At 40.2% G+C, this 22826-nt stretch overlaps 1 protein-coding gene across 3 annotated transcripts in view; it reads right to left on the reverse strand.

Moving 5' to 3' along the window:
• Positions 1 to 3856: 3856 nt before the first annotated feature.
• Positions 3857 to 22826, reverse strand: part of LOC128688736 (E3 ubiquitin-protein ligase Mdm2) — an 84326-nt gene continuing 65356 nt past the window's right edge. For all 3 annotated transcript variants that reach the window (XM_070084455.1, XM_070084456.1, XM_070084457.1), the window contains exons 5-7: positions 9166 to 9287; positions 7342 to 7527; positions 3857 to 4775 (exon numbers count right to left, since the gene is read on the reverse strand). In XM_070084455.1, coding sequence (XP_069940556.1) covers positions 3984 to 4775; positions 7342 to 7527; positions 9166 to 9287 — 1100 coding nt within the window. In that variant the 3' untranslated portion in view covers positions 3857 to 3983. The remainder of the gene's footprint in view (positions 4776 to 7341; positions 7528 to 9165; positions 9288 to 22826) is intronic.

The following is a 22826-nucleotide window of genomic DNA, read 5'->3' on the forward strand; positions in this document are numbered from 1 at the left end:
GTGGTAAATGCAGCAGCGAGGAGATGGTTGGAGGCAGTGGAGATGTCCTGTCTAAGGGCAATGTGTGGTGTAAATATTATGCAGAAAATTCGGAGTGTGGAAATTAGGAGAAGGTGTGGAGTTAATAAAAGCATTAATCAGAGGGCAGAAGAGGGGTTGTTGAGGTGGTTTGGTCATTTAGAGAGAATGGATCAAAGTAGAATGACATGGAAAGCATATAAATCTATAGGGAAAGGAAGGAGGGGTAGGGGTCATCCTTGAAAGGGTTGGAAAGGGGGGGTAAAGGAGGTTTTGTGGGCAAGGGGCTTGGACTTCCAGCAAGCTTGCATGAGCGTGTTAGATAGGAGTGAATGGAGACGAATGATACTTGGGACCTGACGATCTGTTGGAGTGTGAGCAGGGTAATATTTAGTGAAGGGATTCAGGGAAACCGGTTATTTTCATATAGTCGGACTTGAGTCCTGGAAATGGGAAGTACAGTGCCTGCACTTTAAAGGAGGGGTTTGGGATATTGGCAGTTTGGAGGGATATGTTGTGTATCTTTATACATATATGCTTCTAAACTGTTGTATTCTGAGCACCTCTGCAAAAACAGTGATAATGTGTGAGTGTGGTGAAAGTGTTGAATGATGATGAAAGTATTTTCTTTTTTGGGGATTTTCTTTCTTTTTTGGGTCACCCTGCCTCGGTGGGAGACGGCCTACTTGTTGAAAAAAAAAAAACTGAAGGGAAGACAAGAGTGAATGTAGGCGAAGAGAAAAGGGACGGAGCAAACAGGGGCGGCGAACGAATAAAGAATGTCTACTAATATCGGTGACCATTCTATAAATGGAAGGATTGTGGAGATCGTGAGAGCGTACATAGTAGCGAAGGCAATGGGCATCACGGCGATCAGACAAGGATGGAACATTCACTTCTGCATAGAGGCTCTCAACAGGGGAAGAGCGAAAAGCACCAAGGCACAAACGTAATCCTTGGTGATGGATAGAGTTACAGCTAGAGAGAGTAGCAGGAGAGGCCGTGGAATAAATCTGGTCACCATAATCGAGTTTCGATAAAACGAGGGCTGAATGTAGGCGAAGCAGAGTTCGACGATCAGCTCCCCAGGAAAGATGAGCAAGGGTTTTAAGAAGGCTTAGCCGGCTGTGACAAGTTGCCTTCAGAGAGGTAATGCGAGGTTTCCAGGATAACCTACGGTCAAAGAGAAGGCCTAGAAACCTGACTGTATCACGTTCGGGGATACGGGAGCCATAGAGATACAAAGGATGATCGGAGATGACAGAGCGTCTAGTGAAAGTAATTTGGTGAGTTTTGGTACTTGAAAATTTAAACCCATGCGTGGTGGCCCAAGTGGAAACGGTCGACCGCATGCTGGAGAGAAACTGCAATGAGATGACAGTCAGCGCCAGCACAAGCAATAGCGAAGTCATCAATATAGAGTGATGACCAAATATTGGGTGGAAGAACAGAGGCTAAATCATTTATAGCAAGGAGAAAAAGTGTTGTGCTTAGAACACATCCCTGAGGGACACCTTCAGCTTAAACGAAATCCGGGGAAAGAACATTATTGACTCGAACACGGAAATGTCTGTCAGTTAATATGTACTCCAAATGCCATCCACTTTAAAGGTTCCTACCAGGATAATGTGACTTGAGGTGAACATAGGAATGAATTTCTTTAATGTGACTCCATAGTGGTCATACACCTTAAATCTATTATTATTATAATCAAAAAGAAGCACTAAGCCACAAGGGCTATACAGCACCTTAAATCTAGAGCCCTTCACTAGCAGTAAGGCATCCTCCTTTGAAGGGAGCAAGTTATAGAACAGTACAAATAGTGTTGAGACTGAAGACTAACCCACTGTCTTAGTACTGTGTAGCATTTATTCACAATTTAAAATCTTGCCTGTAACCTTTACGTGCTTGCTAGGGTAGTCGTGGCTCCTGGCCTTGCCTCTAAATCTGCTGCTTACTAGATTCTCTCCCTTCTAGCCCTATGCCTCCACTTCTCATTGAGGTCATTCCACCTCGAGACTCAAGAAATACTTCCTGACGTACCTAACTTCATCTGTGCCTGAATACCATTTCCTGCCTTTCAAATAGCTTATCTCTACTTTATGAATTCCTCAAGCATTTTGTAAAATGTTACATCTTCCTTGAACATCAGTGCTAATAAAAACCTTAAGAAACGGTTAACTATTTTGAGGTTATATACAATAAATGCAGATTTTCTCCATGTCTAAGGGTGTGCAGTGCTGTATGACCCTTATGGATTTAGCACTTTATTTGATAATGATTTATATAGTCAATCAGAAGTACAATTTTTTTTTTCACAGAGAATGATATATTTGTAGAAGTCATACAATCTGGGCAATCTGTTATTACACAATTCAATTACTGTTTGCAATGACCATTCATTACCAATTATAGTTTTGTGAAACAAGTAATGAACAAATATTAATGGGGTTAGTAATAAACCTGTAGGGGCCATTAACCCTTGTGGTTTAGTGCTGAACGATGGAGTGAATGATGGTGAAAGTTTTTCTTTTTTGGGCCACCCTGCCTTGGTGGGAATTGGCTAGTGTGATAATAAAATAATAAAAATTTAGGGGTCATTACAGAACATGGAAGCGAGAGGAAATCTGGTTCAATCCAAGGAGAGGAAGAATAGACGAAATTCCTTGCCAGCATCAAGGCACTTCCCTTGAGTGGGTAAAACAGATATATATTATACATATAATTAATGTTTTGCAATATATACAGTATAATAGCATATAACTACCAAAAACAACTATCAATTATAATTCCTTTATAATTTTAAAACTACGTCTATAAGCGCTTCTTTAGCTTTAATTAATAAACTACGTCTATGAAGTCTTCATAGTCAAGCTTGGTGCTCTTCTAGCTCGTCTACAACCCTGATCACTATTGTAGAGATAAAGCAAGGTTGCATCCATGAGATATAACACCAAGGCCACATTAGTGGGATAGCAATAAGTTTGGCCTGTACAACATATTGCATTATCTCTCCTATTAGGTAAAATGTGGGGAGGGGAGTCTTAAATTATAGAAAATTTAACTGAAATCAAACACATTTTATAGTAAATATTTGTGCTTCTGTGTCAAAATGGTAAAAAAAAAGAAAAAGAAATGCTGCTAAGTTATTTAACCCAAAATAATAATAGCAGCAAGATTAGGGTCACCAGTATTGCTTTCCTATAAAATATACACAAGTATATTATGTTAGTGCTATCCCATCCAATGTTATTTATTCTAGTAGGATGAGCAATGACAGTATGGAGGGTAGGGGCAAAGTTCTATGCTTTCCTATACAGACAGGATCATAGCTTTTCCAGGATATGAAGTTTTAGTCCTTTTCAAATAAATACCTTCAGTACACCCTGTAAACTCAAACAAGCAATCTCATGAACACACACACACACACACACACAGCTACATACGTACACAGTTTTCCATTAAAAATCTTATGTAAGGTTTTAGCATGTGCATGCAAAACTAAACAGACACAAGCACAACATTATATCTACATGAATGTAAACAACATACTGTATATGAACACACTAGATTTAATTTTTTACTTCCATACATACACAGATGCACACCATTCTCAAAACTAGATGAACAAGTCACTGCAATAATACTTTTTTTTTAATTTTTTTATTAAAGTTTCAAATATCTATGGGGAGCATTAAACCCATATTTAGTTACAGAGCACCTGGGAAGATAGGAAACAATGAAGTCTGATCCAAAGAAGGTGGTATGTTCAATTCCTTAGATCAAAAGTCTCTTACTGGCATCAAGGAGCCTCTCTTCAGAGGTAAAAAAAAATTAATACTATATATTTGAATCATGTTACAAAAGAGATAAGATATGGTCTATACTGACATTACATTTTTAATAAGAGAATCTTGGAAAGCAAATAGTGATGAATGAGTTATATAGTAGTAAAGGATATTTTATCACATCTGTTTACAAACCATGTGAATCTTTCGTCGACATGCTGGACACCGTGATCCCCTTTCCAGAAGATGGTGGGCGCACTGATAACATGCAACTAAGTGAGCAACTCGGCCATGAATTATTAAGGCATTCTTTGGGCGCACATGACACACTGAGCATAAAACAGAAACCAAGTTTGTAGACTGGGATACTTCTGAAGCTGCTGAAGAATGCCTCAGTCTTCTCCTTATTACTTCCTTGACCTCTGGAGAGGCTAGAAAGCATCTCCCAGCTGCAGAATTAAGCCACTCCTTTCCAGCTTTTGATAACAAAAATTTAAAAAAATTATTTATTTCATTTTCCTGATCCTTAGATTCACCATCAAAAGCTTGTGGTGCAGCACTGCTCTCTCTTGTTACCATAAAACAAGCTGACTTCTTGTTTAATATCTCATGTATGTCTTGATGTGATACTGATCCTAAATTTTCAGGCAGGAAATCTGTCAAATTATTGCCGAGATTTGAGCTTTGGGAATCTTCACGTTTTAGTTTCTGACTAAAATCAGTCAAATTGTCCTGAGAGAGGAAAATACCTGAATCTTGTGATCTACAACAATCCATGGAAAAACTTGTTGAAGGTATGGTGTTCTCCTTTAACAAATCAGAATATGCTGAGGGATCTAATGGACTCTGAATCGGATAATTTTCCCATTTTGGTATAGCATTTGTTTGATGTTTCTTGTGCTTGTTCTTAGGTCTTGGTTTTCTCCTCTTCCGCCTCTTAGGTCGTTCTGGTAGCCAGTTTTTCCTTAGCTGTAAATGGGAAAAATCCTTTTAAATGATGGCAAAATGAATGATTAGTTGATAATTATTCCTTAGGTAACTCAATAAATAAGAATTGCAGGCAATGAATCTATAACAGTTTGGAGGGATATGTTGTGTATCTTTATACGTATATGCTTCTAAACTGTTATATTCTGAGCATCTCTGCAAAAACAGTGATAATGTGTGAGTGTGGTGAAAGTGTTGAATGATGATGAAAGTATTTTCTTTTTGGGGATTTTCTTTCTTTTTTTTGGGTCACCCTGCCTCGGTGGGAGACTGCCGACTTGTTGAAGAAGAAGAAGAATCTATAACAAATATGACCATTTAAAGGGCAACAATTACAATATATTAAAGTGAAGATTATTTCAAGTTTTAGAGAATTTTAAAGAGAAGAAATGTAAGAAGAAAACTGGGAAATATTGAAAACTCACTTTTGTTTTATGGCATTTCTAAGTTTCACAAATATGACCTTATGCCAGAGCTGGTCATAATGTAAGGTACAATGTTCTTGCCTCTAACTTCCTCTGATGCTTTCATTATAACTTCAGGATGCCTTATCCAATCAGCTTCAAGCCTGGTGAACTATAACTAGAGAAAGGTTTGTGGAACAACTGCTAAGTGCAAGTGGCCTCTGCTCAATTTTAGAGGGATCATTCCAGATACATGTATTGGTTTCAGTGTGTTAACTATAGAAAACATCTGATTGGCTTCAAAATTTGAACACTTGTGTATTATAATTAGAAAGTGGAGTGTGTAGGTGCCATTATGCACTTTAATCTTGAAATGGTATAGTATTATTTTGAATTAAATAAGTGGAGTATGCCTTCTCAACTGAAGAGGGGAGCTGGACTAATTCTCTCCTTCCTGGGAACAAACCTGAATGCCACCCATTCCCCAGGCACTTTGACCCCTATGAGTTTAGTGCATCCCCATGATTAAAATAAGTATGAAATGGGTGACATGTTTTGGGTTTAGACTATGTAGGGAAAATTTTGTTGGATTTTGAGGAATACCTGTAATGGTGAGTGAAAGGACATAAGTTGCTCTTTTGAACAGCAGTGGTGTGAAGCATGGGTTGTGAATGTTGTGGTAAGGAGGCTGGAGGCAGTGGAAATGTAATGTGTGAGGGCAATATGTGGTGTGATTATGCAGAAAATCCGTAGCTTGGAGATTAAAAGGAGGTGCAAGGTTATTAAAAGTATTAATCAGAGGCTGAGGAGGGATTGTTGAGATGGTTTGGACATTTAGAGAGGGTGGAACAAAATTGATGACTTGGAGGGGATGTAAATCTGTAGTGGAGGGAGGATAGGGTAGTCATCCTAGGAAAGGTTGGAGGGAGGAGGTCAAGGAAGATTTGTGTGCAAGGAGCTTGGATATCCAGCAAGTATGTGTGAGCATGTTAGATAGGAGTCACTGGAGGCAAGTGGTTTTATGACTTGACATGCTGTTGGAGTGTGAGCAAAGTAACATTTATGAAGACATTCAGGGAAACCAGTTAGCCAGACTTAAGTCATGGAGGTGGAAAGTATAGTGCCTGCACTCTGAAAGAGGGGTGGAGATATGCTGCAGTTTTTGAACTGTAATACATATTGGCACGCCTCTAGCAAAACGGTGATGGAGTGAGTGATGATGACAGTGTTTCTTCTTTTTTGGGTCACCCTGCCTTGGTGGGAGATAGCTGATGTGTTAAAAAAGAATCTGAGTATCGCATCCGACTGGTTTCAACCATTCAATAAAAATAACTTTACAATGCAATTTCTGAGTGGCATCAAGGTTAATGAGTGGTGTGTGTATTTTAGGATACTGATCTCTCAGAGATAACCAAGAAAATACTTCCTCAAGTTAGCTGTAAACTTTCAAAGTTGGTGATTTACTTAGTGGAAGGTTTGGGCTGTGTATATTCTAATTTGCCATTTTTATTGAAGAAATTGGGAGATTATTTTCAAGGTGATAACTCGTGAATGGTCCTTCTGATTCACTAAATCTTTAACTGAATTTGTAACTTATACTGCACTTTTCATTATTCCTACTGTGTACACTGAGGTACTGCATAGGAGGCTGGGGTTACGCAAGATGGGGATATCTTTCTCGAATTTCACAGTGGTTAAAATACATCTAGTTATTATATTCATGGCGGAAGTGAAGTGCTAAACTCATAGGGGTCACACAGCTCCTGGGGAAGTGGGAGGCAATAAGGTGTGATCCAAAGAAAGGATGTTTAATTTTTTTGGATCAAGACCCTCTCTCAAAATTATAGTTTCCAAATTACATCTTTCTTGGCACTTTCCAGTCTCCCACATCTATTTTCTTATTTCTTAATCTCATATTCATGTTCCTTGGCACAATGACCCATTTCCTTCATGAAAAATTCCAGCACATTCACTGAATGTATCCGACATAACACCACCAATTTAAAGACCACTGAGGACACAATGAATACTGCACTGTATACCTTGGGATCCTAAAATCAGCCAATGATACCTTAATGCCAACATGGTAGAAGTACAACTCACCTGCCAGCATTTATTGCAGTATCCTACAAAGTACAACTCACCTGCCAGCATTTACTGCAGTATCTTACAAAGGGTTTGTTTTTCTCATCACAGGTGAGACACTTCCAGTGGTCAGCCACTAACTCTGGGTCTTCATCGGTTGATTCATCGGTGTCATTATCATCAGGCCAGAATTCTCTCTCAGAACCACAGAGGGCATGTAAAGCTAAAACTGCAGCCCCAACATTCTGAAATATTTTTTTTATAAATGTACCACTTAAAGGTAGTAGGTTGGTAGACAGCAACCACCCAGGGAGGTACTACCGTCCTGCCAAGTGAGTGTAAAACGAAAGCCTGTAATTATTTTACATGGTAGGATTGCTGGTGTCTTTTGTCTGTCTCATAAATATGCAAGATTACAGGTACGTCTTGCTACTTCTACTTACACTTAGGTCACACTACACATACGTGTACAAGCATATATATATATATACACACCCCTCTGGGTTTTTTGCTATTTTCTTTCTAGTTCTTGTTCTTGTTTATTTCCTCTTATCTCCATGGGAAAGTGGAACAGAATTCTTCCTCCATAAGCCATGCGTGTTGTAAGAGGCGACTAAAATGCCAGGAGCAAGGGGCTTGTAACCAAATCTCCTGTATATATTACTAAATGTACAAGGAGAAACTTTCATTTCTCCTTTTGGGCCACCCCGCCTCGGTGGGATACGGCCGGTGTGTTGAAAGAAAGAAAAATGTACCACTATTTATGTAGTCTTAATTGTGTTTAAAAAGGGATTTCTATGAAAATCATATCTGCCACTCCTAACATTAAAGGCAAGTCACACCAGAACTGTCTTCAGTGTTGATGTTTTAGAAGAATTGTGTTAAAATATAATAATGAACATTAAACAGATGCAGTATCAAATGCTTGTGATGTGGTGAATGATGGTGAAAGTATTGAATGATGATGAAAGTTTTTTTTTTCTTTCTTTTTGGGTCACCTTGCCTTGGTGAAAAATGGCCGTGTTAAAAAAATCTCAATCTCTCTCTCTCTCGGGTTCCACACTCTTTACGATTGTGGCAGCTGTTGTTCACTCAAAAATACTCTAAAAATTTTGTCAAAAATAATTGTGCAATCAACCTCTGACCATAATTAAATTGAATTCTAGACATGCATTAACACCAAAACTGAAGAGCCTGACACACACCATTAAATGGACAACTAGATTTCTACAATAAACATAAACTAGGAATATCAAGATCTCCCTGAAACATACTGGTAAGATTATATAGCATAAATATAAGCCAATGCCTTGAAAGGAGTGTATTGGTCATAGAAACATGCTCTGAATTCATACCATTGAAAATGAGAGTACAATATGCATAAGAAATGACACTTCCTCTACAGATGGAGATAAAAATAGATGGAAGTTATAAGAGGAACCAGACTCTCAAGATAAGACATATATTACTGATTCTAATAACAGAAAATATTGCGGTTAAAACTGAAGGCATCTTACAATGCCCAGAAAAGAGAGAAAAATACTAAAGTAAAATTAAATGGAAAACAAAATTTTTTTCATGCAAAATCAATCTTCATTATTAGGCCCTTTGCTGACAACAAAGACATGAGCAAAATATTGAGGATACGATATGACTCAGTGTTTGGTGAGCCATTAATCTGCCTAAAGAATGGCAGAACAGAGAAATGTGAACTAATAGTGAATGTCATATATCTTTTATTGCACTTTTTAAACATGACAACTATGTAAATAACAATAAAGATCACAACACAGTCTATGTTTTTATGCATATTGCAGAAAGTGTGCATAACAGGAACTGTATGTAAAATGCTAACTTTCTTTTAGTAATCACAACTTACAAACCTCCATCACTGAGGAAGCATCATCATCTAAATGCTTTAGGTCCTTTCCTGACTCTGAAGCATCTTCAATATCCTCCCCACATTCTTCTTCATTCTCCACATACTCACTGTTGAGACACAATGCTGCCAAGGAAAATTACATTAGAAGTACTGTACATTAATAATAAAATTACAATATTTTCAATGACACACTTTTCTCTGAATGGGTGAAAGAGAAAAGGGAACATTGCATTAATTTCTTCCAGTACAGAAAAGCTACACAGCATGAGTAATAATAAGCAATCTCTCCTAGAATTCCAAGTTTGAAAGTGTGCCCAACCTGTTAGTATAAAAGGAACAAATATCCAGAAAAATGAAATGTGAAAAAAGCTGCCAAAGACCTGGGCAGAACAAGCTGTTGAGGATCTAGACAAACAACTTTATTTCTTTCTGCAGTATACAAAATGTAGTTTACTTGTAATAAAATACTGTTAAGCACAAAAGAAAGCCACTAACATGCAGTGCATTCCGGGAACACTAAGTACCTTTAACTTGCAATGAAGTTTTTCTTGGTCAAGCTTTTGTGTATGTAGCTCTAGAGGTCACCAAACATCTCCCCTTCTAGTGAAAAAGCCATTGTGTAATTAAGATTCACAAAGCGATAAACCCATACAAGTCCTCCATTACACTGCTACTGTATGACATTATTTAGCCTAGCAGCAATTCCAGAATTCTTATGCAAAGCACTTTGTCACTGTAAATTTTGGCAACTGCTCTTTTCTGCCACTTATGGCCTTCTAGAATTCACATTGGCTGGGATAGAACATAGAGAGTGATGAAGCAAGGACAAGAGAATCAGTTGTACTGTATCACAAAAACCAATAACAAGAACTGCAATTATGGACCTGTACACATATATGGATGAAAGGTTGAGTCTTAGCTCCTAACTTCAACTTTCTACTTGTCAGAATCATTCTCTTTCCTGCCATGATCACTTCCTCATCAAGATCATTCCACTTCCCAGCTACTCTGAGACTAAAGACATACTTTTTTTTTTACATCCCTTTGGTTCATCTGTGTCCTTCAATTCCAGCTCTGCCCCTGAGTACCCATTTCCCACCTCCATCTACCCTATCAATTCCTTTGAGTATTTCCTATATTGTTACCATTTCTCTCCTGGTTATTCCATCCATCAGTGTTGTTAGACTCAATACCGATAGTTTTTCCACAGTGCTCATACCCCTTAGTTCTGGAACTAGTTTTGTCGCATATCTCTTCACTTTCTCTTACTTTCTTAACACAGTTTTTCAGGTGCGGGTTCCATGCCAGAGCTGCATACTCCACGATGGGTCTGACACAGATAGTAAAAAGAGCCCAGCATGACTCTGTTGAGATTTCTAAGGCTGTCGAAAGGCCCAATCCTGAAGTCTCCTGGTGTTGTAAAATATTCGAAAAAAAAAACAAAAAAAAATTTCTTATGAAAATGTTAAGATTATTTTTCTGATTGTTTTAGTAAAAAAAAAAGAAAAATCCCCATCAGTACTTACCGAGATACAGAGGCGTGAAGTTTGCAGAAAATGAGCCACGTATGGCAACAGCGGAGACTGCCGCTCACCTGGTAAACTTTGGTTTACTTTTATTCGACGGTTTCTTTTTTTTTCACTACTTTATTTTTTCACATAACTTTTGTGGGCTGTGAGACCAAAGTATGGTGCAATGTTCATATATACACTCGTTGAATGTAACACAATTATAGCAAAAACACTAGTATTATCATAATGTTTATAAAACGTTTACACAAACAATATAAAAAATTGTTTATTACGATTGTTTAATACAGTGGACCCCCACCTTACGAACGCATCACGTTACGTTAAATCCGCCATACGAAGCATGTGACTGCAAAAATTTTGCCTCGTCTCATGATAAAAAACTCGCCTTACGTGATTCGTCCGGGACGCGTCCCACGTGTGGCCTCAGCATCAGTGTTTACAAGCCAACCAGTGCGGTCGCATCTACGCATACATTTGGTACATTTCACATTATCCCAGTGTTTTTAGTGCTTGTAACTGCAAAATAAGTCACCATGGACCTCAAGAAAGCTTCTAGTGCCATCCCTGTTGTAAAAAGGGCGAGAATTAGTATGGAATTGAAAAAAAAAGATTAAGGAAATGTGTGCAAAGTGGGTTGAACTGCAAACCTTTATGGATGAAAATCACCCTGACACAGCTACTGCAAGCCATGTTGGCAACCTGTAGAATGACAATGTTATGGCCCATTTTAGGAAAGTCTTAAAGGAACGGGAGGTACATAGCTCTATGGACAGATTTGTGTGACAGAGGTCCAGTGATTCTCAAGCTGGTCCTAGTGGCATTAAAAGAAGAAGGGAACCCCGGAAACGGACTTGCTACCTCAAGTCCTAATGGAAGAGGATTCCCCTTCTAAACAATAACTTCCACACTCTCCCCTCCTCCCATCCCATCAATCATCACCAGATCTTCAATAAAGGTAAGTGTCAAGTATTCTATTCTTAGTAGAGTAGTAATGGTGCATGCCTTCTTCAGTTTGTGTGTACAGTGGACCCTCGCCTAATGATGGCATCGCATAACGTTAAATCCGCCTAGTGATACACTTTAACGCAAAAAATTTGCCTCGCCTAGCGCTAAAAAACTCGCTCAACACGATTCGTCCGAGACGCATCCACGTGCGGCCTGAGCCAGCCTCACTTGTTCCGTGGGTGGCAGTGTTTACATGCCAGCCTCCGCGGTCACATCCAAGCATACAATCGGAACATTTCATATTATCACAGCGTTTTTAGTGATTTCACCCGTAAAATAAGTAACCATGGGCCCCAAGAAAGCTTCTAGTGTCAACCCTGTGGTAAAAAGGGTGAGAAATACTATTGTACCACAGTCAGCTGCTGCTGCACCACTGTCAGCTGTTGCTGGACCAGTCAGCTGTTGCTGCACCACAGCTGCTGCTGCACCACAGTCAGCTGCTGCTGCACCTCGGTCAGCTGTTGCTGCACTACAGTCAGCTGCTGCTGCACCACAGCTGCTGCTGCACCACAGTCAGCTGCTGCTGCACCTCGGTCAGCTGTTGCTGCATTACAGTCAGCTGCTGCTGCACCACAGCTGCTGCTGCTGCACCACAGTTAGCTGCTGCTGCACCTCGGTCAGCTGCTGCTGCACCACAGTCAGCTGCTGCTGCTGCACCACAGTCAGCTGCTGCTGCACCTCGGTCAGCTGTTGCTGCACTACAGTCAGCTGCTGCTGCACCACAGTCAGCTGCTGCTGCACCTCGGTCAGCTGTTGCTGCACTACAGTCAGCTGCTGCTGCACCACAGCTGTTGCTGCACCACCATCAGCTGTATTACTCGAAGATGTGGAGAGTGTGTTGTTGGTATGGCTTAACACGAAACAATTACCGAGAAACGATTAACCCCAGAGGGTTAGCCACCCAGGATAACCCAAGAAAGTCAGTGCATCATCGAGGACTGTCTAACTTATTTCCACTGGGGTCCTTAATCTTGTCCCCCAGGATGCGACCCACAACAGTTGACTAACACCCAGGTGAACAGGAAAAAATGCCTGGAACTAGTGCTCATATTGGTCAGGTTAGTGGGGAGGATGTGGAAGAGTTGGTGGAGGAGGACAATGACGAACTAACCACTGATGAGCTGCTAGATCACCTTCAACAGCAAGAGGCCAGACCTGAGGAAACTGCTTCGGAGGAGGGGAGAGAGAAATTGAAGAAGTTGCCTACTTCAAAGATTAAGGAAATGTGTGCAATGTGGCTTGAAGTGCAAACCTTTTTTGATAAAAATCATCCTGACACAGCTATTGCAAGCCGTGCTGGTGACTATTACACTAACAATGTTGTGAACCACTTTAGGAAAGTCATAAAGGAACGAGAGGTACAGGCCTCTATGGACAGATATATTGTGCGACAGAGGTCCAGTGACTCTCAAGCTGGTCCTAGTGGCATTAAAAGAAGAAGGGAAGTAATCCCGGAAAAGAACTTGACACCTCAAGTCCTAATGAAAGGGGATTCCCCTTCTAAACACTAAGACCATCCACTCTCTCCCCTCCTCCCATCCCATCAGTCATCACCAGATCTTCAATAAAGGCAAGTGTCATGTATTGTACATCTCTTCTTCAGTTTGTGTGTATTAAAATTAATATTTCATGTGGTAAAAAAATTTTTTTTTCATACTTTGGGGTGTCTTGCACAGGTTAATTTGATTTCCATTATTTCTTATGGGGAAAATTAATTCGCCTAACGATAATTTCGCCTAACGTTGAGCTCTCAGGAATGGATTAATATTGTTAGGTGAGGGTCCACTGTATTAAAATTAATATTTCATGTGGTAAAATTTTTTTTTTTTTAGACTTTGGGGTGTCAGGAACGGATTAATTTGATTTCCATTATTTCTTATGGGGAAAATTAATTCGGCTAACGATAATTTCAACTTACGATGAGCTCTCAGGAACGGATTAATATCGTATGGCGGGGGGTCCACTGTATATATACATATGTACAATCACTGGACACTTTTCTAGAACTGCTGCAGCTTGTGGAATTCTTTGAAACATGGTGTTTTACACTCCTCACACATAAAACGACTGTCTCTGCATTTTCGTGGGCGTTTTCTGGTATGTCCACAGACAAAACACCTCTTCTGAGCATTTTTCTTGAGAGCAGTAGCAGATAGCGGTATGGGGTAGTGATCACCAGGCCTCGGACGAGAGGACATGTGTTGATAATTTCGTGGGTGCTGGTCTATTGCAAGTGTTGTTCCTTGGTACTTGAATATTATTTGTCTGATGACTGACACACAAAATTCACCATATTTGGGCTTGTTGTTGGTCTTCAACTTATACATATTATAAGCATTCAGCATGGAAATGTCAAGAAGATGGAAAAAGAGTTATATGTACCACTTATAACTCTTGCAAACACAATCAGCAAACCCAATCTGCATGTCACATTCGTCCACTAAGCACATATTGAGGTTGTAATCCATCACAGCTGAAGGTTTTACAATGGGTTCATTGGTCTCTCTATTCTGCTTGCCACTATCATTTCGTGTTGGTGAACTGATGTCAACAGTGTGACATCACGTTTGTCATGCCACCAAAATGCCATGATGTCATTGGCAGCAAACACCTGCACCTCACCTCTATGACTGCCAGCGTCGAACCTAGGCATATGCTTAAGATTTCCATGCACTGTGCCACACACATCTGTCATGTTCACTCGCAAGAAATCACTTGAGTAAAGGGCTTGTGTACCACCTGTCAGTATATAAAATATGCCCCTTACCAAGATATGGTTCTATCATTGTTCTAACCACATCACCAGAGATACCCAGTAACTTCCTGGTATCTTGCAATGTTTTACTGCCAGTGTATTCAATTATATCCAAAACCAGACTAGTTTTGCAATCACACAGTACAAATAACTTTATAACAAAGCATTTCCTCTTGCTTGGTATATACTGCTTGAATTAGTCTTCCTTTGAACAAAATCAAAGACTCATCAATAACAAGCTTCCTGAAGGGATAAAAATACATACAGCACTTTTGTTTCAAGTACATAAACACATTTCTGATCTTATATAACCTGTCGCTTCTGTCAGGCCTTGTTTTGTCTGAAAAGTGTAGCATACGTAACAGCAGCACAAATCTATTCACTGGTGTATAATGTCACTGAAAGCTGGGGTTGAAATCAGGCAGTCTGTTGACCAGTATGTGTTGACAGTGTGTTTATACACATGTGGCATAAGCATTATTGTGGCAAAGAACAGATACATCTCTGCCACAGTTGTGTCCACAGGCGTGATCTTGGTGAAAGAATTGTGTTTGCCAAAGTATGTATTGCTTTCCCTGACAATAATATCCATCAGGGGTTCATCGAAGAACAACTGAAAGCATTCCAGTTCAGTGGCATTGTTCGCAAGTGTACATGATGGCCGTATTCCACTTTGTGTTTCATCAAAGTCATGGGGACTGGGAACAAACTCGTCACCTTGCTGCCAATCCCAGATGCGGTCAGCTGGTGGGTTCTGGATATTGAAACGTGGTTGTGGTTGTGCAGGTTGTGGGAGTGTGGGGTTGGGTGAGGCTGGCTGTAGTTGTGCAGAGTCAGCAGTGTCGGTAGTAGCGTGGCCCGCTGCTGGTGCCACATGACTCATGCCACCATCACTATCACCACCACCGCCTGCTGCCTCACTCACATCATTCATACCCATCATAACAATATCGTCATCTTCACTATCAGGTCGTGGTGTAGGGCCACAGGATGTGCTCCGAGATTTACTCCTTCCCCTTGGAACAGCATATGGCACACTACCAGACCGCAAGCGACGTTGTATATACTGCTGCTTCACTGGGGAATATTCACCCTCACTGTCGCAACTAGAATTGCTTTCAATAGCTTTGAAATCACTATCACTATCACTTTCACTGCTCACATCTGAGTCTTGTACATGGGCAAATAGTTTCCTCTTTCGTCCTGGTACAGGTGAACATGAACGAGCCGACCCAGCACCAGAGGTGGAAGGTTGTGGGTCATCTGGGTTTTCATCACTAATTATGTTATCCTGTGCACTGTTTTCGGTCACACCCGCTTGAAAACCAAGGAATTCACTTTCACTGACACTTTCATCGCTGTTAGAGCTATCACTTGGGAACAAAAGACCTCCAATCTGCTGAGGAGTGAGGTACTTCTTACCGCAAGGCATGGTGAAAATGGACTATGAAGATGGTGTTCCCACAATGCACCGCTGAGTCCCAGACTTTTTTCACAGGGTGCACACCCACCACTCAGACCCATTCTCTCTCATGTAGGTCTACCAGCCCTCTCCTGCTTGATTTGAAGCCTCTAGAATTTATGCGTATAGATACGTCAAACACGGTATCTCATAAGACATATATATACGATCGAAACAGCCAAGGGGTTAATCTACCATACTCTTAACTTCCAGTTTTTGTGGCATTTACTACATATGCTTGTTGCCGATTCCCCTATTCTACCATTCTGTGAAGAAGAATCTTTTTTTCTTAGCATTCTACTAACATCTTTTCTTCTTTGGTTAACCTTTTCAGGGTCCAAGGCCAAAATCTGAAGGGGTGCCCCAGTGTCCAAGAAATTTTGAGAGAAAAAAAAAAAAAAAAAAAAAAAAAAATCTTACAGATTTAAAGAATATATTTGTGTGAAGGTAATAAAACAAGAAAAAAATTTTCTGATCAGTACTTACCAAGATACAGAAGTGAGAAGTTGACCCAAAATGACCGGGTGGCGGCAACATCGGCGATTTCCACAAACTCGCATTCCTTTATTTTATGTTTTTTATACTTTTTTCTTTTCTTTTCTAATTTTTTTCTTTTCCTAGTAACATTTGTGGCCTGTGAGATCAATACTGTATATAATGTATATATATATATGTAGGTAGTAGGTTGGTAGACAGCAACCACCCAGGGAGGTACTACCGTCCTGCCAAGTGAGTGTAAAACGAAAGCCTGTAATTGTTTTACATGATGGTAGGATTGCTGGTGTCTTTTGTCTGTCTCATAAATATGCAAGATTACAGGTACGTCTTGCTACTTCTACTTCTACTTACACTTAGGTCACACTACACATACATGTACATGTTTATTTATACACACTCATCTGAGTTTTCTTTGATTTTATCTTAATAGTTCTTGGTCTTATTACTTTTCCTTTTATATCCATGGGGAAGTGGAATAAGAATCTTTCCTCCGTAAGCCATGCGTGTTGTAAAAGTCAACTAAAATGCCGGGAACAATGGGCTAGTAACCCCTTTTCCTGTAAAGATTACTAAAAAGAATAAGAAGAAGAAAATTGTCAAAGTGGGAAGTCTGAATGTGCGTGGATGTTGTGCAAATGATAAGAAAGAGATGATTGTGGATGTTATGAATGAGAAGAAACTGGATGTCCTGGCTTTAAGTGAAACAAAGCTGAAGGGGGTGGGAGAGTTTCAATGGAGAGGAATAAATGGGATTAGGTCAGGGGTTTCAAATAGAGTTAGAGCTAAAGAAGGAGTAGCAATAATGTTGAAAGATAAGCTATGGCAGGAAAAGAGGGACTACAAATGCATAAATTCAAGGATTATGTGGAGTAAAATAAAGATTGGATGTGAAAAGTGGGTTATAGTAAGCGTATATGCACCTGGAGAAGAGAGAAGTGTAGAGGAGAGAGAGAGATTCTGGGAAATGTTGAGTGAATGCGTGGGGAGTGTTGAATCAAGTGTGAGAGTAATGGTGGTTGGGGATTTCAATGCTAAAGTGGGTAAAAATGTTATGGAGGGAGTAGTAGGTAAATTTGGGGTGCCAGGGGTAAATGTAAATGGGGAGCCTTTAATTGAGCTATGTGTAGAAAGAAATTTGGTAATAAGTAATACATATTTTATGAAAAAGAGGATAAATAAATATACAAGGTATGATGTAGCACGTAATGAAAGTAGTTTGTTAGATTATGTATTGGTGGATAAAAGGTTGATGGGTAGGCTCCAGGATGTACATGTTTATAGAGGGGCAACTGATATATCAGATCATTATTTAGTTGTAGCTACAGTTAGAGTAAGAGGTAGATGGGAAAAGAGGAAGGTGGCAACAACAAGTAAGAGGGAGGTGAAAGTGTATAATCTAAGGGAGGAGGAAGTTCGGGCGAGATATAAGCGACTATTGGCAGAAAGGTGGGCTAGTGCAAAGATGAGTAGTGGGGGGGTTGAAGAGGGTTGGAATAGTTTTAAAAATGCAGTATTAGAATGTGGGGCAGAAGTTTGTGGTTATAGGAGGGTGGGGGCAGGAGGAAAGAGGAGTGATTGGTGGAATGATGAAGTAAAGGGTGTGATAAAAGAGAAAAAGGTAGCTTACGAGAGGTTTTTACAAAGCAGAAGTGTTATAAGAAGAGCAGAGTATATGGAGAGTAAAAGAAAGGTGAAGAGAGTGGTGAGAGAGTGCAAAAGGAGAGCAGATGAAAGAGTGGGAGAGGCACTGTCAAGAAATTTTAATGAAAATAAGAAAAAAATTTGGAGTGAGTTAAACAAGTTAAGAAAGCCTAGGGAAAGTATGGATTTTGTCAGTTAAAACCAGAGTAGGGGAGTTAGTAGATGGGGAGAGGGAGGTATTAGGTAGATGGCGAGAATATTTTGAGGAACTTTTAAATGTTGAGGAAGAAAGGGAGGCGGTAATTTCATGCACTGGCCAGGGAGGTATACCATCATTTAGGAGTGAAGAAGAGCAGAATGTAAGTGTGGTGGAGGTACGTGAGGCATTACGTAGAATGAAACGGGGTAAAGCAGCTGGAACTGATGGGATCATGACAGAAATGTTAAAAGCAGGGGGGGATATAGTGTTGGAGTGGTTGGTACATTTGTTTAATAAATGTATGAAAGAGGGGAAGGTACCTAGGGATTGGCGGAGAGCATGTATAGTCCCTTTATATAAAGGGAAAGGGGACAAAAGAGATTGTAAAAATTATAGAGGAATAAGTTTACTGAGTATACCAGGAAAAGTATACGGTAGAGTTATAATTGAAAGAATTAGAGGTAAGACAGAATGTAGAATTGCGGATGAGCAAGGAGGCTTCAGAGTGGGTAGGGGATGTGTAGATCAAGTGTTTACATTGAAGCATATATGTGAACAGTATTTAGATAAAGGTAGGGAAGTTTTTATTGCATTTATGGATTTAGAAAAGTCATATGATAGAGTGGATAGAGGAGCAATGTGGCAGATGTTGCAAGTTTATGGAATAGGTGGTAAGTTACTAAATGCTGTAAAGAGCTTTTATGAGGATAGTGAGGCTCAGGTTAGGGTGTGTAGAAGAGAGGGAGAATACTTCCCGGTAAAAGTAGGTCTTAGACAGGGATGTGTAATGTCACCATGGTTGTTTAATATATTTATAGATGGGGTTGTAAAAGAAGTAAATGCTAGGGTGTTCGGGAGAGGGGTGGGATTAAATTATGGGGAATCAAATTCAAAATGGGAATTGACACAGTTACTTTTTGCTGATGATACTGTGCTTATGGGAGATTCTAAAGAAAAATTGCAAAGGTTAGTGGATGAGTTTGAGAATGTGTGTAAAGGTAGAAAGTTGAAAGTGAACATAGAAAAGAGTAAGGTGATGAGGGTATCAAATGATTTAGATAAAGAAAAATTGGATATCAAATTGGGGAGGAGGAGTATGGAAGAAGTGAATGTTTTCAGATACTTGGGAGTTGACGTGTCGGCGGATGGATTTATGAAGGATGAGGTTAATCATAGAATTGATGAGGGAAAAAAGGTGAGTGGTGCGTTGAGGTATATGTGGAGTCAAAAAACGTTATCTATGGAGGCAAAGAAGGGAATGTATGAAAGTATAGTAGTACCAACACTCTTATATGGATGTGAAGCTTGGGTGGTAAATGCAGCAGCGAGGAGACGGTTGGAGGCAGTGGAGATGTCCTGTCTAAGGGCAATGTGTGGTGTAAATATTATGCAGAAAATTCGGAGTGTGGAAATTAGGAGAAGGTGTGGAGTTAATAAAAGCATTAGTCAGAGGGCAGAAGAGGGGTTGTTAAGGTGGTTTGGTCATTTAGAGAGAATGGATCAAAGTAGAATGACATGGAAAGCATATAAATCTATAGGGGAAGGAAAGAGGGGTAGGGGTCGTCCTCGAAAGGGTTGGAAAGAGGGGGTAAAGGAGGTTTTGTGGGCGAGGGGCTTGGACTTCCAGCAAGCGTGCATGAGCGTGTTAGATAGGAGTGAATGGAGACGAATGATACTTGGGACCTGACGATCTGTTGGAGTGTGAGCAGGGTAATATTTAGTGAAGGGATTCAGGGAAACCGGTTATTTTCTTATAGTCGGACTTGAGTCCTGGAAATGGGAAGTACAATGCCTGCACTTTAAAGGAGGGGTTTGGGATATTGGCAGTTTGGAGGGATATGTTGTGTATCTTTATACGTATATGCTTCTAAACTGTTGTATTCTGAGCACCTCTGCAAAAGCAGTGATAATGTGTGAGTGTGGTGAAAGTGTTGAATGATGATGAAAGTATTTTCTTTTTGGGGATTTTCTTTCTTTTTTGGGTCACCCTGCCTCGGTGGGAGACGACCAACTTGTTGAAAAAAAAAAAAAAAAAAATATATGCTCACTGTATTGAACACAATAACTGCACTAAAGTTATTATAATATTACAATAAACATGCACAAATCTTGTATAATACTAAAGTTCTATCATATATTTACATATGTACAATCACTGGACATGTTTTCAGAACTGCTGCAGCCTGTGAAACTCCTTGTAACAAGGCACCGTGCACAGAGGTACCTTACATTCCTCACACATAAACCGAGTGTCTTTGCATCTTTGTTGCCGTCGTTTTGTTTGTGCACAGACAACACATCTCTTCTGAGCAAATTTCTTCTTCGTTGCAGAAAGCTGTATTATGAAGTAATCACCTTCCCTCCTCAAACGCTTGGGTATATTCTGAGGAGTTCAAGGACAGTTTTATATAGCAGGTGTTGTTACCTGGTACTTCATTATGAGTTGTCTGACAACAGACAAACAAAATTCACCATATGGTGGTCTGTTGCCAGTCTTCACTTGGTACATATTATATGCATTGAACATTGAAATGTCCACGAGATGGAAGAAAAGTTTCATGTACCACTTGTAACTCTTACGAACACAATCAACAAAGCCAATCTGCATGTCACATTTGTCAACCAAACGCACGTTTTGTGTATAATCAAGCACTGTCACTGGTTTTCGAATATGTTCATTAGTCACTATCAACTTTGCCACTGTCTTGCATTTTGTTAGGATGAATGGTTGTCAACAATGTGACATCTCGTTTGTCATGCCACCATAATGCCATGTTGTCAGTGGCAGTAAACACCTGCTCCCCATCACCACGAGTGCCTGTGTTGAACCTGGGCATATGTTTACGATTAGAACGCACTGTGCCACACACATTTGTCATGTTTACTCGCAAGAAATCACTGAGTAAAGGGCTTGTGTACCAGTTATCAGTATATAATGTATGCCCCTTACCAAGATAAGGTGCCATCATGCTTCTCACTACGTCACCTGAGATACCCAATAACATCCTGGTATCTTTCAATGTTTTACTTCCCGTGTATACAACAATATCCAATACCAGGCCACTGTCACAGTCACAGAGCGTTTCCTCTTGCTAGGTATACGTATAATGTTTGAACGACAGTCTACCTTTGAACAAAATCAAAGACTCGTCAAGTACAAGATTCTTGAATGGATAAAAGTACATGTTGAACTTTTGTTTCAGATACATAAACCCATTTCTAATCTTGTATAACCTGTCACTTTTGTCAGGCCTGGTTTTCTCAGAAAAGTGAAGCATACGTACCAGTAAGATAAACCTGTTCAATGGGATGATTTCACTGAAGGCCGAGGTAGAAATTAGCGGATCTGTGGACCAGTATGATTTTATATTATGCTTATAGACATGACGCATAAGCATTATTATTGCAAAAACCAAATACATTTCTGCAACAGTTGTCTCTTTCCACCGGTGTAGTCTTGACTGTGGTGATATCATCGTATTTGCCATGGTGTACTCAAAATACTTGTTACTTTCCCTGATAATAGTTTCCATGAAGGGCTGGTCAAAGAATAGTTCAAAGAATTCCAGTTCATTTGCAGTGTTTCTAAGGGGACAAGTAGGTAGAATTCCACTTTGAGAGTCATCAAACTGGTGGGGCTTGGGAACAAAATTGGGATTTTGCTGCCAATCCCACATACGGTTTGCTGTTGGATACTGGACATCATAAGCTGGCTGTGCTGGTAGTTGTGGTTGTGGTGGGCTGGTGGCTGATGCTCCGTTTTGTCCTTGAACTGTGGAGTCAGCAGTGCGGGTCCCAGCCTGGGCTGGTGAGTCAAGCATTGCCATGGCACTACCATTACCACTATCACCACCTACTGATGCCTGTGGTCTATCCATGCCAAGTGCAGCCACATCATCCTCACTTTCACTGTCTATTCCTGGTGTAGGGCCACGGGATGTACTCCGTCCCCTGCATAGAGAACACTACCCGAGCACATGCGGTGGCGTATATACCGACGCTTCACTGGTGAATATGTTTCCTCACTATCACTACTTGAATGATCGTCAAGAGCAATAAAATCACAATCCACATCACTAACATCATCATTACTGAAGTCAGAGGCCTGGCCATGCAAAAATAATAGTTTTCTCTTGCGATGAGGTACAACTGAACATGACTGAGGCGTGCCCACACCAGAGGTAGAAGGTTGAGGATCGTCAGGGTTTTCTGCACTATTATCGATAACCTGGTCAGTCCTTTCGGTCACTAACTGATCAGTCATAGAATTCATCTTCATTTCCACTTCCATCAGTCAGAACTATCAGATAGGAAGAGGAGAGTCCCAATTTTCCTTGGAGTGAGAGCTGCCTTGCAACGAGGCATGGTGAACAAAGGTAACTGAGCCGGAGTTCCCACAATGCTATGCGGGCGCCTAGAATTTTTTTTACGGCGCACACACACCACGCAGACCCCTTCTCTCACAAGAATTTTGGCATAGATCTACGGTTTGGACCCTGAATGTAAAGTCGTAGATCTACGGCATGGACCCTGAAAGAGTTAATAGTTATAGCATATTCTTGCTAATGAT

The sequence above is a fragment of the Cherax quadricarinatus genome, chromosome 13, assembly GCF_038502225.1.
Source record: "Cherax quadricarinatus isolate ZL_2023a chromosome 13, ASM3850222v1, whole genome shotgun sequence".
In the NCBI taxonomy this organism is placed as follows: Eukaryota; Metazoa; Arthropoda; class Malacostraca; order Decapoda; family Parastacidae; genus Cherax; species Cherax quadricarinatus.